This window comes from Colletotrichum scovillei (genome assembly GCF_011075155.1).
Source record: "Colletotrichum scovillei strain TJNH1 chromosome Unknown Contig00002, whole genome shotgun sequence".
Classification (NCBI taxonomy): Eukaryota; Fungi; Ascomycota; class Sordariomycetes; order Glomerellales; family Glomerellaceae; genus Colletotrichum; species Colletotrichum scovillei.
In genome coordinates, this window is record NW_023336260.1 from 1,154,083 (window position 1) to 1,169,278 (window position 15,196).

At 53.7% G+C, this 15,196-nt stretch overlaps 5 protein-coding genes across 5 annotated transcripts; 3 read left to right on the forward strand and 2 right to left on the reverse strand.

Annotated features, from left to right (window-relative positions):
- The first annotated feature begins 327 nt into the window (after positions 1-327).
- Positions 328-1,558, forward strand: HER10_EVM0011700 (uncharacterized protein). Its single transcript, XM_035481123.1, has 3 exons — positions 328-597; positions 698-768; positions 852-1,558. Exons 1-3 carry the CDS (start codon positions 530-532, stop codon positions 1,397-1,399), a joined length of 687 nt encoding a protein of 228 aa, XP_035337732.1. The 5' UTR covers positions 328-529; the 3' UTR covers positions 1,400-1,558.
- Positions 1,559-3,110: 1,552 nt separating this feature from the next.
- On the forward strand, positions 3,111-5,411 carry HER10_EVM0009379 (uncharacterized protein). The gene is made up of 2 exons (XM_035478868.1): positions 3,111-3,330; positions 3,443-5,411. The coding sequence occupies exons 1-2, from the start codon at positions 3,265-3,267 to the stop codon at positions 5,195-5,197; spliced, it is 1,821 nt and encodes a 606-aa protein (XP_035337530.1). The 5' UTR covers positions 3,111-3,264; the 3' UTR covers positions 5,198-5,411.
- A 153-nt stretch (positions 5,412-5,564) lies between these two features.
- HER10_EVM0001216 (uncharacterized protein) lies at positions 5,565-7,046 on the reverse strand (the record flags this gene model as incomplete). The annotated part of the gene is made up of 4 exons (XM_035470971.1): positions 5,565-5,696; positions 5,802-6,188; positions 6,251-6,367; positions 6,483-7,046. The coding sequence occupies 4 exons, from the start codon at positions 7,044-7,046 to the stop codon at positions 5,565-5,567; spliced, it is 1,200 nt and encodes a 399-aa protein (XP_035336874.1).
- Positions 7,047-8,534: 1,488 nt separating this feature from the next.
- Positions 8,535-11,962, reverse strand: HER10_EVM0011028 (uncharacterized protein). The gene is made up of 2 exons (XM_035480470.1): positions 11,070-11,962; positions 8,535-10,990 (listed from the first exon to the last, which is right to left on the reverse strand). The coding sequence occupies exons 1-2, from the start codon at positions 11,309-11,311 to the stop codon at positions 8,980-8,982; spliced, it is 2,253 nt and encodes a 750-aa protein (XP_035337674.1). The 5' UTR covers positions 11,312-11,962; the 3' UTR covers positions 8,535-8,979.
- A 690-nt stretch (positions 11,963-12,652) lies between these two features.
- Positions 12,653-14,561, forward strand: HER10_EVM0012436 (abhydrolase; the record flags this gene model as incomplete). The annotated part of the gene is made up of 6 exons (XM_035481832.1): positions 12,653-13,183; positions 13,246-13,319; positions 13,380-13,577; positions 13,629-13,636; positions 13,690-14,392; positions 14,446-14,561. The coding sequence occupies exons 1-6, from the start codon at positions 13,071-13,073 to the stop codon at positions 14,559-14,561; spliced, it is 1,212 nt and encodes a 403-aa protein (XP_035337794.1). The 5' UTR covers positions 12,653-13,070.
- Between the last annotated feature and the right edge of the window lie 635 nt (positions 14,562-15,196).

The following is a 15,196-nucleotide window of genomic DNA, read 5'->3' on the forward strand; positions in this document are numbered from 1 at the left end:
ACGGTTTTTCTTGCGGTGTGTTGGCCAGCGCTGCCGTCCACGCCCTGTCAGCAGCTTCTCTGGCGCTGGGGATTGGTTAACGCACCCTTGTACCTGCTGTAGCGTCAGCAAGGGCGTCGCGCTCCCCCTGCTGTCAGTGTCCGTCACACTGGGAGGTGAGGGCGACATCGCTGACACTGCAGACCGGGGTATCTTATCGGGCATGGACTGTGCGTCACATTATCTTATCCGATAACACTTCGATAAGACACCTTTTGATAAGGTAAGAATCCGAGCTGCACAAAATGTGGCTGGAGTGTGAAAGCAAATTAAGCCACACGGCGCTGGCCGGGATTTGCCGCAAATCTGCTCAAGGGTCGAAGCTCTGGGCACCGCGCAGCCAGTCCCCGAAAGCTAGGAGGGTCTCGGAGTCCATTTCATCATCGAATTCGCCGACCACTGCACTTTGGGGGAACAATCGCACGACTAATTCCCATCTCCACGATTGCGACTTCTTCAACCACCACAACACCAATTGCAAACCGCCAAAATGCCCGGCCCAGACGGAAGACCCTCGTTGCTCGATCAGCCTATGCCATCGTCTTTTGACGAGAACAAGTAAGCCAGCCCACCCGCCACTCTCGGGCTCTGCGGGAGCTTGCACATCATCAAAAGTCCAGGGATTGGAGGTTTGCTAACCCACGCACGCGACCCGCAGCGAATTCTACGATGAGCGCGTTCTTCACAAGGCCTTCCGCAAGCTCAAGGAGGAGCCTCTGATTCCCCTTGGTAAGCAATTGCTTTCACCACTACCCCCCTCTCCCCCAGAAACCTGCTGCGTCGAACATTTCTGACCAGCGTCGCAACCACAGGATGTGGTCTGACCGTCTTCGCCTTCGTCAACGCCTGGCGCGCCACCCGCCGCGGCGACGCCAGACAAGCCAACAAGATGTTCCGCGCCCGTGTCGCCGCCCAGGGCTTCACCGTATTCGCCATGCTCGCCGGTAGCATATACTACAACAAGGACCGCGAACGCACCGCCGAGCTGCGCAAGATCAAGGAGGCCAAGGACGCCGAGGAGCAGCGCCAGCGCTGGATCCGCGAGCTCGAGGCCCGCGACGAGGAGGAGAAGGCGCTCAAGGCGAGGATGCTGCAGAGGAGGGCGAGGCTCGACGCCAAGAACGCCGGTGAAGATACGCCGGCTGAGGGAGAGCAGGGCAAGACCGGGGGCGTGCTCGGCGCGCTCGGCTTGTCGGCGTGGAAGAAGCCTGAGGAGGGCGATGCTGCTGCGGCTGAGAAGCTGGTTGAGGAGAAGCCGCAGAAGAAGGAGAACCCTAAGAGCTCGCTTGGAGCCATTGGCGAGATTTACGGCAGAAAGCCGTCGTCATCGAATGGGTCATCAGAAGAGCCCAAGAAATAAGGATGAACAGGGGCAAGATCGACACTCTGATTTGTATCACATCACGGCTACATTGTACAGTACTGGCATTGGCATCGACGCTTAGGACGGGCATATTGTCTCATTGAAGACTCCGCTCCGTCGTATATAAAACCGGGGGCAGCCGGCGGCGCATCTGGGTTGAATTGAATGATTATCTAATATCTTGACAGAGGCCAACGTCTTGACAGAGGCAGGAGATGAGATCAGCCTTGGCGAGGCTGACCTGTCACTTGGCAGGCCAATCCTCGTATACCTATTCTCAGAAATGAGCGGCATACATTAGCACTCACGCTGCAGTTGACTGGCTGTTATGGGGCATTCTGGCGGGGTTTTGGTTGATTCCGTGCAAGCTCCACTACGGCCTCAGCACCGACCTGGTGTGAATGGCATGGCTGTGAGGCAGAAGCAACGGAACCTAGCTCGCCTAGCTTTGGAATTACAGCCCAATGTTATGTGTTTGCTGTTTATGCGGGTAAATCGTTGCATGACACTGTGTAGTTGTGGATGGTCCTGGAGACTGGAATACCTAGACCAAAGATCAGCATTTTCTTCAAAGGACCAGACTCTGATAAACTTTGCCGTGTTATTTAGACGTCTGTTGCGGCACTCGCCAGCTTGGATGATCACAATGTACTACGGCAAAAAGTTGGTGAAACAAGGAATATGCTCATTGTATTTGGGAGGCATCACTACTTAAGATGATCTGACACCTCTTCTATCAGAGAAGCACCCCCTCTTCAATTGGCAATAGCACCATCCCCGCAGCCTTGCAACTTGCTGTCAAGTGAGTGACTCCCCAGAACTTGATTCCCAGAGCAAAAGCCCTGAATCAGCTTTTGCAGCATGAAGGCTACTACCATCTTCGCCGCTTCGCCGCTACTTTGGCATCGCTCCCATGGAAAGAGTGTGCCAACTACAAGTTCTGTCATTGCTACGATGATAATGGCATGCCTAATGACTTGGCCACCAACATCATATGCCCCGGCAACCTGGAGTTGAGGATGGAATTTGGCGTCACATTCGAGGAGTGCTACTACTACAAGAACTATTTTTCCTCTATAGTGCGTTAGAAAATTGCGATATCAGGCAGCGGTGCATGGCCGCCGGCGCCACGGGATCGAACTCGAGCTGCGGAGACAAGGTTGAATATGTGCACTAGGGAAAATCTACTTGGACTGGGTGTAGGAATATTCATTTAATCGCTGAGTACTTTTGAAGTTTGTGAATTCGTCAATATCTTCTACTCCAAGAGTACATGTGGCACTCTGTTTCCAATTCTCTTATCAATTGAGACAGGATTGCACAACAGCTGAAGATAGTTATACACTGATCTTGAATGCAGCCTGTGACCGAGTTTCGGTTTTCTCCTTCCCCTCTAAGGTTCGTCCTTCCTCTGATGTTCATCGACTGATACTATTCATATGCCAAGGTGAGAGAGAAGGCATCCACAAGTATAAGTCAATGAGGTGGGAGGTGTGCAGCATCTGATGACTAAAACTCGCATGGAGGGGCAGGGAGCTCGGGCCAGTGACAGTGACGTTAGCGGGGTTCCTCCACTGCTGGGGGACGACGGGAGACCCGCACTGGTCTGACACCCGCTGAAAGTCTAGGTAGGCGCTGAGCTGTGCTAATGCCGTCCGTCGCTTTGTCTCCTGATGGAGGATGCACCCCAGACTTTGGGCCTTCCGTCATCAACCTTCCCATCCATGCTCCTCCTCCTTCTCCCTCTCTCTTCCCTCCCACTACTTCGATATGGCCATGGCTGGTGATGATTGTGCCACAGCCAATAGTACAACTCTAGCCCCTGACTTCGATGCCTCTTGAACCGAAACACAAAGCTCATCATGGGACAAGCCCTGTCTGACGAGAACTCGCGGCAGGCGACACACGAGGAGCTCACCCGTGAACTCGTAAGCCGCCCGATGCAGCGCCCACCAAAACACTACACTTCACCCTTCTTCCTTGGATTAAGATCACTCCAATATCTTGATTGTACTTGATGCTTACTATCACCTTCGTCAGGCCACTCGATTTGCCGAAAAGTGCTTCACCTCCCTCGAGCTCTACTCGTTCAAAGATGTCTTCAAAAGCTTGGCAGATAACCAAGGCGATATTCGCTACTTGAAGGAAGACACCCTCGCCCGATTCCTCGAAATACCCGATATCCTCCACGTCTCGCCTGTAATATTTCAGATGGTGTCCTACATCGGCGCCTTCCCCTTCTTGCAGGATGCTCCGGCGGTTCTCGGGATCGATCAGATGATCATGGTCATTGTTATCATGACGCAAAGACACAAGCGGGTTCTTGCCAAGGGAGCTACGGATAGGGCCAAGCTCCTCTTCAAAAGTCTCGCAGTGCACGATCGAAGGGCATCTGAAGCTGTTGCTGCTACCGCCGGGGACTCCAAAGAGGTGCCGCCGAATGAACCCCAGGCAGCAAGCCACGCGGCTGGCTTCGCAGTCGACGAACCTGTGGACGGCCCCGAGGAAGACGACGACGATCTTGAGATTGCCGCATTCGAGCTTCTCGATATCCACGATGCCGTGTGGCAGGGCGATGCGCCAAAGATGCAAGGGGCCATGATACCCGCGGATAACTTCCGCAAGCTGCTGATGCTACTGATCCTGATTGCACCGCTGAGTCCTCAAGAGAGTCTGTCAATGTACTCCACGCGGGTCACAGGCGACGAACTGGAAAGCCTGCGCGCTACCGCAGAGAACATCCTGGCTGCGTTCTTGAATGTCGAAAAAGCCCCCGGTATCAAGTTTGGCCACTTCAACCGAGTGCTCCCTGTCTGCTTCCCGAACCTATTCAATGGGTTCAGCCCCCTATTTGAGCACTTCCTCTTCTCCAAAAACTTGGATTTCACAAAACACAAGGGTGAAGACCCCGTGGCGGCCGAAAAGCAGCCAGACGAAGTTGTGCAACCTTTGCTGCAGGACACTGCGGAAATTCTCAACCTCAATGTCCTCTCACAACTATCCTTCTTCCTCCCAGGATCCGATTTGTTTAGAAGACTACGGCTTCTGTACTCCGGTAACGAAGACGGCTTCTCCACGGGAAGCTTCGAGAGCAAAGTCTTCAATTGGCGAGCACCCACCATCCTTCTGGTACGCGGCACTCGGCTGAATGACACGCCTCACGGCAGTCAGGAGTCGAATTTTGCCGCCTCGATCCCTCCACGTCGCATCCCGAACAGCGGCAAGGGAGAACGCCTGACCTTTGGGGTTTATGTTAGTCAACCATGGAAGCACACGGCCAAGGAATGCTTTGGCGAACGAGACACAGTGCTTTTTCAGCTGGAGCCCGTCCATGATGTGTTCCCAGCTTCCAAATACAACTCGGACTACGTCGCCTTCACCAAGGCGCCTACTAATCGACCTATGCTTGGCATCGGATGTCCCCATCCCCGACAGACGCAAGCTCACCGGAGGCAGACCATGCTCTCTCTCGGCGCCGTATCTCTGCTTCTCGACGACTCTTTCGAGTTTGGAGTGTTCACACACGACTGGACCACTGGTGGCGGCGCATTCCAAACGAGCACCACGCGCAAATTTGACTTTCAAGATCGGTTCGAGATTGAGAGCCTGGAAGTCTGGGGTTGCGGAGGGGACGAGGAGGCCAAGGCGCAGGCGGAGCATTGGGCGTGGGAGCATCGTGAGGCGGAAGCTCGGCGGAAGATCAATTTGGGCTCTGGTGACATTGAGGCTGATCGTGCGTTACTGGAAATGGCTGGTCTCGTGGGCAACAACCAGAGTGGTGGCTCCATGATTTGATTCCCGCACGAGTTGTTCTCCCACCCACTGTTCAGAAGCATTGCTACTACTAGAGCAACAAGTCATTGGTTTCAGGGGTGCTCTAGATTAGGTGTTTATTGATTTTACAAAGCATAGGATTCCCACAGACCATCCCCGACAACGATGATTTTTCAGTTCTTCATGATTCCTGTTGATGATAAGTCGTTCCAATTGTATAAAATTTCCACTGAGTTTCTGCCTTGTCCATACTTGAGCGTTATGTTGCCTTCGGCCACCATACACCACCACCGCCCCTGAAGAGTCCCCTCGAAGCCCGTGAAGCCGTCTTGTCGGCGACAAAACGACAATCCCCGAGGGAGCGGACGAGCGGCGTCTAAATCATCATTCATATGACCTCATACGCTGCGATAGCCACCTCGAAGGCGTGGTTGATACCCTGCCCCTTCCAGATATCATAGTCGAGCAGAGACTGGTGGTGAGGGTCTCTTAACTTGCTGCGCAGGGCATTGGCAGAGGCCTAGTAATCATGGCACACGTGGTTAGCATCTCGGTGTCCCCGTCGTTTCACAGATCCTTCGCAGCAACAACTCAAAGCAGAAACTGGAATAGGAGCTTCACTCACCAACGCGGTATACTCCAGCTGCTTCAAAACATTATAAATCCGGTGGTTCGCGTACGACTGGTACTTTGACACGGGGGCCTTTTCCGTGATGAGGCGGAGAAGCTTCTTCAGAGACGGGTGGTCGCGGCGCCAGGGGAGATGAGGCCACGAGTTGCCGGCCTCTTGGGGTCGTCTGTCCTCTGGATGCCCTGGTGGTGGCGGCGGCGGCGTGGTGGGTCCGGCGGGTTGGATCGTGACTGTGGTGGTGACGAGCTGCTCGTCGATGGCGCGGGGGTGGTGGGCCATTGTGTTTGTTGGGAGGCCGATTGTCATGTTTGCTGTTGTTTGGGTGGGCAGGGCGGGAGCTGTTGTTGGGACGTGGGTGATTTGGAGTTCGCGACCGGAGAACTGCGTTTTGTTAGTACTGGTGATGAAGTAAAGTGTTGTGAAGGGGGAAAGGGGTGGCTTACCTCTTGGTAGCACTTGAGGATGTCGAATTCATCTTCGTAGTGGAAGTGTGCGTTGACGAGGGCTTGTTCGATCTTCCAGAGGACCCATTCGATGTGACGGAGACCGTCTAGGACAACCTGGGATGGGGGTAAGTGAGTTCTTTAGACAGGATATAATGAGGTTAAGGGAATGGGAGAGAGTTGAGGAGGTAGCCAAGGTCGTAACATGAAGGACGCCGGAAAGGAAACTTACGATGTAAGGCCCCTTGTTGTGGACCAGCCAAGGAACGTATTCATACTGCCATTGATACACAGCAGTCTGCAAGTCCCCAGTCTTCCACGCAATCCCCTTGTAGTATTCACAAAGCTGCTCTCTGGTGATACCCTCATGATGCCCATGGGGCTCCCGGTGCGGGGGATCCGAGTGAGGAGGATGAGGAGGCGGCGGAGGCGGAGCGACACCGCTCCTCGCGATGGAGTTCACCGCCACAGTCGCGGCATCACGCAGGTTCTCCCCCTCATCGGAAGCAGAAACCGAACCAGCGAGGGCGGCCGAGGCCTCGAGTTCGATGGCGGCCCAGGCTACCTCCCCCTCGGCGGCGAGCTTGTACTCGTCGTTCTCGGAGAGGGTAGCGATGGGGAAGAAGGCGGAGGGGTCTATGCCGTGGACGGGGCCGGTGATGAAGTTCTGGAGGGGTTCGCGGATGGCGGCGTCGAGGGTTGAGTCTGGGACAATGATTGGTTTTGCGGATTCTGGGATTGTGGCGGCGTGGGTGAGGGTCAGCAGTGCTGCTGGGAGGAGGAGTTGGGACTTCATCTTGAAGGATTGGGATGAGGATACGAAAACGAGTGTGATGATGAGGGAGTTGGAGAGGAGGATTGTGAGGGGGATCGTTTGTTATATAGGTCATCATGGCATCTCTATTGGACGGACGTCTTGAATTATCTACAGACTACGTCGTCTTGTGGATTGATTTCCGGGCCGGAGTGGATTGTGGGTGATGCCCGGTTGTGCGTTGACCTGGAGGGACAGTTTACCGAGAGACGCTGATGATGAAACTCTACTCGAGAGATGGCGCTTCTTCCTGAGCAGCCCTACTCTAATGCGGCATTTTGAGGAACAGAGAACGATCAAATACGAATCTAAAGGGCTTTTCAGTGTCCAAAGTCAAGCATGTGTCGTCCAAAACACCAAGCGCCTCTCCTAAGCCATCAGCCATATGTTGACGGCCCGTGACTGTGAGTTTCAATATTTCCTGTCGTCGTCAGAACTAACGTTTCTTTCCCGCGGGGTAAACCACGTTTCCGGCGTTAGAGCGTAGTTATTCTCTTCGTTGTCCATGGTACGTTGCTTGAGATATGGAGAGACAGGTTAAGATGAACGTGCCTTCGCGCCTTTTCGAGGTGCCGTGGTGACTTCCGAGTGGAATATTCGTGTTCTTGATTAAAGAAACAACACACTAACACCGATGCGGTGAGGAAAGATCATCGTCTGAATGAGAGAATCCTATGGAATCGCAGAAACTTTCCGCGTCGATTGTGTGCTTTCAGCTCTCTGGATCTTGTGGCATAGGATGGTCGTCCGAGGGACCAATTGTTCCTTAACAGTTTGGATTGAGGCTGAACATCTCGGTAGTGAAGTAGACCCTGAGATAGCTGTTGGAAAGCTGAGGGGCCTTTTTAGGTTCCACGGCTCAGATATGTGGTGGCATCCTCATGAAAGGAAGCAGATGACTGTGACCTCTGGAAGAGGGACTACCTCATCTCTAATATAATTGTAGTGCTACTTCACGCGTTTGCATATGAACTTTCATTTCTCCCTTGCTATTTCCACTTTCAGAGTGAGCCGTTACTCTCTTGATTCGGGCGTAAGGTGTCGCAGGAATGAACCTCATCCAGCTACTTACCTTCAGGGATCCTACTTTGTCCATGAACTGGATACATGCAAAGGGGTTGATCATGATGAAGTAACAGTGCTAGATAATTGCCCACGTGTAATTGGTTTTGATTCAGTCCATGGGTTACAGTTCAGGGGCAACTACCTTCTTAGACAACTGGCGTTATAGTTATCAAGTCTGAACATTCTTTGGGGGTCGTCAGACAGGAGCACTTTGGCAGGATTCACATCATCTCGATTCCTGAGGGCTGGCTGGACAATGCCTGGGTGGATAGGCTGGGGGATATCTCTACCGAAAACAATCATCAATACGAGCCCAGAATAGTATGTGTACTTGTTGTATTCTTTATTTTCTGATCAGATAAGCAGCAGTGAGGCATGCCAATGCTCGCGTACCTATCTGACCACCGCCTCTCTCCTCCGTCCCACGACTCCATCGAAGCGGGGGTTTTGGGGGTAATAATAAAAATGATTCGAGCCACACCACATCCCAGCCTCACGCCCGAGGCCTTTCAACACTCTCAAACACCGAATTGGAATAAAGATGAAAAATAGTATGTGGGGAGAGGCACTCTCTTCTTGTGATAGACGACTCCGATCCCCTTTTCCCAATCAAAAACAGAATCAGATCCCAACCCTTTGCTCTGTACAGTAGGTAACGTGAACAACAAAGTAGCAACAACGAAAGTGAGGAAAGAAGGCCATCCCGTGCCTTATGCAACGCGAACAAACGGACCTGACCCAAATGCTCAGTACGACACCTACTCTCCTCACTCGAGGCCCCCGGCCGCCGGTCGCTCGCTGTGGTGCGTCGTCTAGGTAATACATGGTGCGCTTTCTAGCTGCGTCGAGTTCAAGAAGATGATGACTCGGAGTCCTTAGCCGCCAAGAGCTCAATCATCTTCTCGTATTCTATGTCCTTGTCCAGAGGATCGCGGCCAACGGCCTCGCAGGACTCTTGGAACACCTCATCTGCCGAAGAGAGCTTTTTGCCCGCTGTCTTTTCGGTTCTCTTCCACTCTTCAAACCATTTCTTGTTGAAACTCCGAACGAATTTGGACGTCACAGGTCCCCATTGCACTGACTGCTGCTTGGGAGCCGGGTGCTCTGGCGCTGTTGACTCTGGTCTCACTATTTGGCCGCTCAGGCCCGGGGTATCTTTGCCATTTTGCTCACTGTTGGGTTCTTGCTCTCCACGTGGCAAGCGCATGGCGAGAAGGACGTATTCTGCCCTCGTCATATTGTCCATCACATCGTCCATGTACCTCATGACTTCTTCCTGGGGCGCCACTGCTCTCTGCAGGTACTCGAGGTGACGAGCTGATTGAGCGTACAGCCGAACGGTGACAGGCTGGTAGTAATCGAGCTTGGCATCGCCTCCATACTCTAGCTGGCTGCCCTTGCGAACAATGAGGAACGAGGCGATAGCCTGCTGTCCGCCGGGCAGATACTCGAGAATACTGTATTTTGGAAACAGGTAGCGATCGCCATTTCCACCAGCAAAGTCGAGGCAGACGCCTGAGATCTCAGGCCTCGCAGGTGGCGGAGGGCCCTTTGACCGAAGGGCTTGCTGAGGGGGATGCTGTATTTGTGGGGCTGCTGGAGTCGGAGCCGGTGAAGCAGCAGGCGCAGCTGCCGCGGGTTTGACGGGATGCCCGTTCGCGGTGCCGTTAATGGCAGCCTGTGTCGTCGGGGTTTGAGGCGTAGGGGTGTTTTGCGCACTCTTGAGCTCCTTGTGCAACTTGTCGAGAGACGCTTTGAGGTCGGTGGTGTCAGTGAAGTTAGGTTTGTTGTCAGCTATCCGTCGGATCATATTCTGCAACGGTTTCGCATCCAGAGCCGCCCTCACCAAGGCCACAACCAAAGGGTCACTTCCACGCGGAGGCAGAAGTTCCGATGACTTTTGCTTCGGATTCGTAGCGAGTACGATATCCAGAATGGTCCGTACCTCATCGGCAAAGTACTTGACTGTCCTCCCGTCGACCAATAGCCTATCCGCTGAAGGACCCTGTTGGCCCCCTTTCCTCTTATACTCCGCCGTGATTTGATCAATGATCTTTTGAAAGTTGCTTAGTTCATCCGGCTTTGCTTCACCAGCGGCGACCCGTTTCATCAAGTCTCGTAGATGAGGGTCCTCAGATGCCTTCTCGGCCAGCGTCATAATAATGGGATCAGTCCCTTGTGGTTTTGCCGCCGGCGGTTTTGCGGCACCCGGAGCTGGTGTCGGCGTTGAGCTCGATGGTCGTGAGTTTGGTGCTGAAGGTGCCGCAGCCAAAGGAGCAACGGGATGTGATGGCGTCCCAGGCGCTGCTGCTGGAACTGGTGCCGCAACCGCCGGGACCAATGGAGCTACCGGCCGTGGCGGAGGCGGCGTCGCACTGGCAGTCCGCATAGGCTCCAAATTGCGCGGCGAGGGCATCACTTTGGGTGGCTCGTTCGCAGCTGAGGAGGGCGGCCTGGACGGTGGCTGCTGAGGAGCAGGTGACGGAGGAGCCGGACTCTGGGCGGAAGGCGTCGGCTTCGCGTCGTTGGGAGCGAGGGCAGGACTTGGGTTCGGATTTGCTGGAGTAGGTGGAGGGGGCATAGCTCCATTGGGAGGACCATATTGCAAAATGGGCCGAAAGGTAGCTTGCGTGGTGGGTGCGGGAGGTTTGGGGTCCTTGATCGCCCAAAGCGTAACATCGAAAACGTGCGGCTCGATCGTGATTGTGCAGGGCCCAATCTTGCTCATGGTATCTTTGGGTGGATTCTTGGGGTCTTCGGTTGCGTTTTTCTTTCGTCCAGGTTTCGTCCAGTACTTCTCGAATAGTCCCTCGGCCAGCCATTTATGTCGCGACCGGCTCAGCGATTCGGCAAGAACACCACTATGGGCCAAATGTCAGTCATGTGCATCCACAAGCCGTGGCCAAGCTGACGGCTAGATCCCAGGGCATACGGTCTTACCTCTCTTGAAATGACTGATACTCCTTCGCGGGGAGGTCATCGGGTTGGGCATCCTCGACGGTCGGAAGCGGCTTTCCGGCCTGAATGGACTTTGGGAGCGAAGGGGGCGGCGGTGGCGGTTCTTCGACTGGTACTGGGACTGGCGTGACTGATCGGGGCTCGGGAGGGGTGACGGTGCGCTTCTTTGCGACGTGTTCGACACGCGCCGCAGCCCTGGCGGGCAACTTCCTCTTCCTCTCCATGTCGAATGTGCCTTTTCCCCGTCGCAGAGTTCGGGGTATCACGAGCAGGTTCCCGAGCGTGTCGGTATTTTCATCATCAGCGGAAGAAGCCACAGCCCTCGACTGCGCGCGGCGCCGTTGTCGTACTCTCTTGGGAGGAGTGGAGGGGGGCACGAATATGTTGCAAGTGGGAGAGCAGGGGAGGTGGCAGTGAAGTCGAGCCGTGAATATATCGGCTTTAAGCTGTTCGCAGGATATCGGGACTTGTTCTCACGGGACGGCGTCTGCGTGGGCTTCGCGCGTGGGTTGTGTCGGGAATACCTGTGAAGGAATGAATGGATTTGGAGACTCGGGGAAGGGTTCGTGTGAGTGAGTTGAATTGGGGTGGACGGGATATTAGCATGGGGAGCTTTGTATGGGATGCATCAGCGGCGACCAGCAAGAGGCATGGAAAAAAAGGTACAAAGTGAGATGTACCTGAGGCTCCGGCTGGGCTGTTGCCGCCTCTTTTTTCTTTCGGAGATGCAAGAGCGCGGTTGCTCATTCTGCTGCGCTGCTGCTGCTCCTGCTGCGCTGCTGCTTGTCGGGTACCAAGGTACTCAGTACGCCCTCCATCACGTCCCACGTCCAGGTAGGTAGGTCCTTCCCACTTGGTGCACGTCGACCTTCCGCGGTGCCGTGCCGTCCAGTCGCAGCGGACGAAAGAGAAGGCGGGCTGTGAGTTTAACAGGGACAGCCATATTTGATTGGCCTGGAGTAGGACCGGAAAAACTGGGCACTTTGCCGCGCCCTGACTGGACGAAGCGCACGGGGCACATGGGGTCTTGGGTTCCATAGAAGGGTCCCGCCCGCCATTCACATCGCGCCAAAATCGTCGCATGCTTTGTCATGTACCTATGTACCGCCGTACCGCGATAGGTAAGGTACCGTGGCGCATGTACCTCGTTCTGCAATGCACTCCGGATCATTCCTTCTCCTGCCACATCAACCAAGACGGGAGCCTCCTGTTCCTCCACCCAGTTCCCTTGGATCTCCTATTCCTTTCTCCTGTATGAATCCTAAGGTAAGGTGCTTGCCAATGCGTCGTGCGGGTCACTAGGTCCACGGAAGTTGCTTACCGACCGTACTTTGGCTGGTGTTTGCGTAAGCTCACCATGCTATGGGGGAAACTGCAGATGTGTGAGTGAATGTGGCTGTGAAGCTTGGAGAAATGGCCAGACCAAATTACTCTCGCGGTACTTTGTAGCCATCTCTCCGCATTTAGCAAATTAACCCGACCATAGGCGCGCTGCCAAGTCCATGCACAAATACATAATTATCTCAGTAATGGTTGTCATCTGAATAAATCAAATGGACTCAATGAAGCGCTTCCGTCAGCCTATGTCATAAAAATCAATTTGCAAGAAATAGGCAGTGGTGGCGGGGAGAAAAAGACATCTGATACCGACGGATGATCTGTTGTCGTCGGCGTGCGGCTCAGACCAGAGTTGCGAAAGGTCGCCGCATTCTGGGGACTGCGCCTACTAGCGGCAAGTACTTGGGGTTGGCACGCATGACTACGCAAATGGAAAGTACACTCAGCTAAAGGCCTCCATGTCACCATCCCTGGAAATTCGCAGGCAATTCCAACCTCAAGCAAGGAACCAGTTCGCCAAGGCATCACTGACGGTGGCCACATCACCGCCACCCGCCATGTGTAGATAACTCGGAAGTCTCGCAATCTCATCTCCGGTGTCTTTCACATCCCTCTGCATCTTGGTATTAGCACAGCACTCCGATAATGACGGTTCCGCTTTCGCCGATCCTCCGGACGGCCGTCTGGGTCGTGGCGGCTCCGCTGGGCCTCTACTTCACTTTCCTGGCCCTAGGCGCAACACCTTTCTTCCAACGACAGTAAGATTTGTTGTCATATATCTCTTACTCCTGATAAGCATTTTCTAATGAAATTATTCAAGCTTTCTGTACGCCCATAAGATCAACACCCTTTGGTGGCGTGACGTTGACAAGCCTGAGAGATGGGGCTTTGCAAGTAAGTCGGCGCACCAACCACCATATAAGACGCGCCATTGCTGACAACCTCTCTCCGTAGAGGGCCAAGCCACGCCTTTCTCGCTCGACACTCCAGATGGAGTCAGCTTGTATGCATGGCATGTTATGCCTCTACCTCAGTACCTGAAGCAGGAGGAGAGATTCTCAGTGCAGAAGGGTGGCTTCTGCCAAGATTTCACCGAAACCGAGTCTTTCAAGGCTTTGAAAGAGGATCCGGATGCTCGGGTTGTACTTTCATGTAAGTCATTCAGTATCATTACATATGCTTCCAAACGCTAATTAGTCGTAGTCCACGGTGTAAGAAATGTCCAACTCGTGGTTTCCTATGCTCTCATACTGACCATGTGCAGAACGCGGGTGACATTGCGCAAGGCCATAGGCCGGACAGCTACCATGTCATTACTGATACTTCATCATACCATGTCCTGGCAATCGACTACCGTGGCTTCGGTCACTCAACAGGTCGCCCAACCGAATACGGCCTGATCCAAGATGCCGCCACTCTGATCGACTGGGTTATCAATGTTGCTGGCGTGCCCTCCGACCGTATCGTTCTCCTCGGCCAGAGTCTCGGCACAGCCGTGACGAGCGGTGTTGCCGAGCTCTACGCCTCGCAAGGAATCGAATTCGGTGGCGTCATCCTCGTCGCGGGCTTCAGCAATCTGCCCAAGATGCTGAGCGGCTACAAGATTGGCGGCCTGTTTCCCGTCCTGGGACCCCTGAAGGTCTGGCCAGGCTTCTTGGAGTACATGGAGGGCTTCATCTACGACAAGTGGCCGTCGGTGGATCGGCTGGAGAGCCTTGTCAAGCTGACTAAGAGACGACTGCGCTTGACGCTCATCTCAGCCAGAGACGACGCGGACATTCCCTGGACGGAGAGCAACAAGCTTTTCCGCGCCGCTGCGAACGCGACTGTTCCCGGGGGACTGAGTGATCATTCGTTTGAAGCGTGGAAGGATGTGCGCACTATCCACAAGGGCAAGAACGCCTTTGTGACTACGTGGAACGCTGAGCCAAATATCATAATCCGCCAGGAGCTTTTCCCACACGGTGGTGAGTCAGCTGTCATGAAGCTAATTGAAAGGTGCTCTTTCTAACTCTCGCAGGACACAACGACATCATGGGATACGCGCCTGTAATTCTTGCAGTGATGCGTTCTTTCGACCTCGCAGGTACGGCTTATGACATGGCTGGATCGGATGCTAGCAGTAGAACGTTGTAATCGCGGTCATGGGCTTTCCATGCCGGTATCTTTTGCATAGAACACAAGAGCGCTAGCATTAGAGTAGAGCGGAAGGTGTTTAGTTGTTGTACCTTAGAGCACCTGTTCGGGGGTGTAATGACTTGTTTGGAAGAAGGAACAGTTGTGACTTTTGCGTTGGCGCTTCGGTCTCCTGGTATAGAATTGATCTTATTTAGCATGATGTCTACAACACCTCGGTTTTCATTCCTGCTGTCTCCGGGGTATGGATGAGCAAACCACTCAGTCGCAATACCAACAGAACAGCGTGATACTCGGGGTTATGAATCTTGAGGGAAATTACTCAGACTTTTCAATGATTCACCGCCTCGCACGAATATGCAGCAAACTATTGTTTCATTTGATGCCCTTTTGATTATGATCCATCATTCGAGGATAACATCTCATATGGTATTTACACTTATCCAGGGTCTACGTAATCACTCAGGAGGGGTCATGAACGCAAACAAGCAGAAGTTGAGAATCAAGAATATTTCATCTTTACATCGCTGAAATCTTTGAAACACAAATGAATCCAATTGAAATTGGCGTGGTTAACCTTAGTGGACACGTTGAACTTTGCATAGCGACTCTCGAACAAGTCGTCCAAAAGGCGT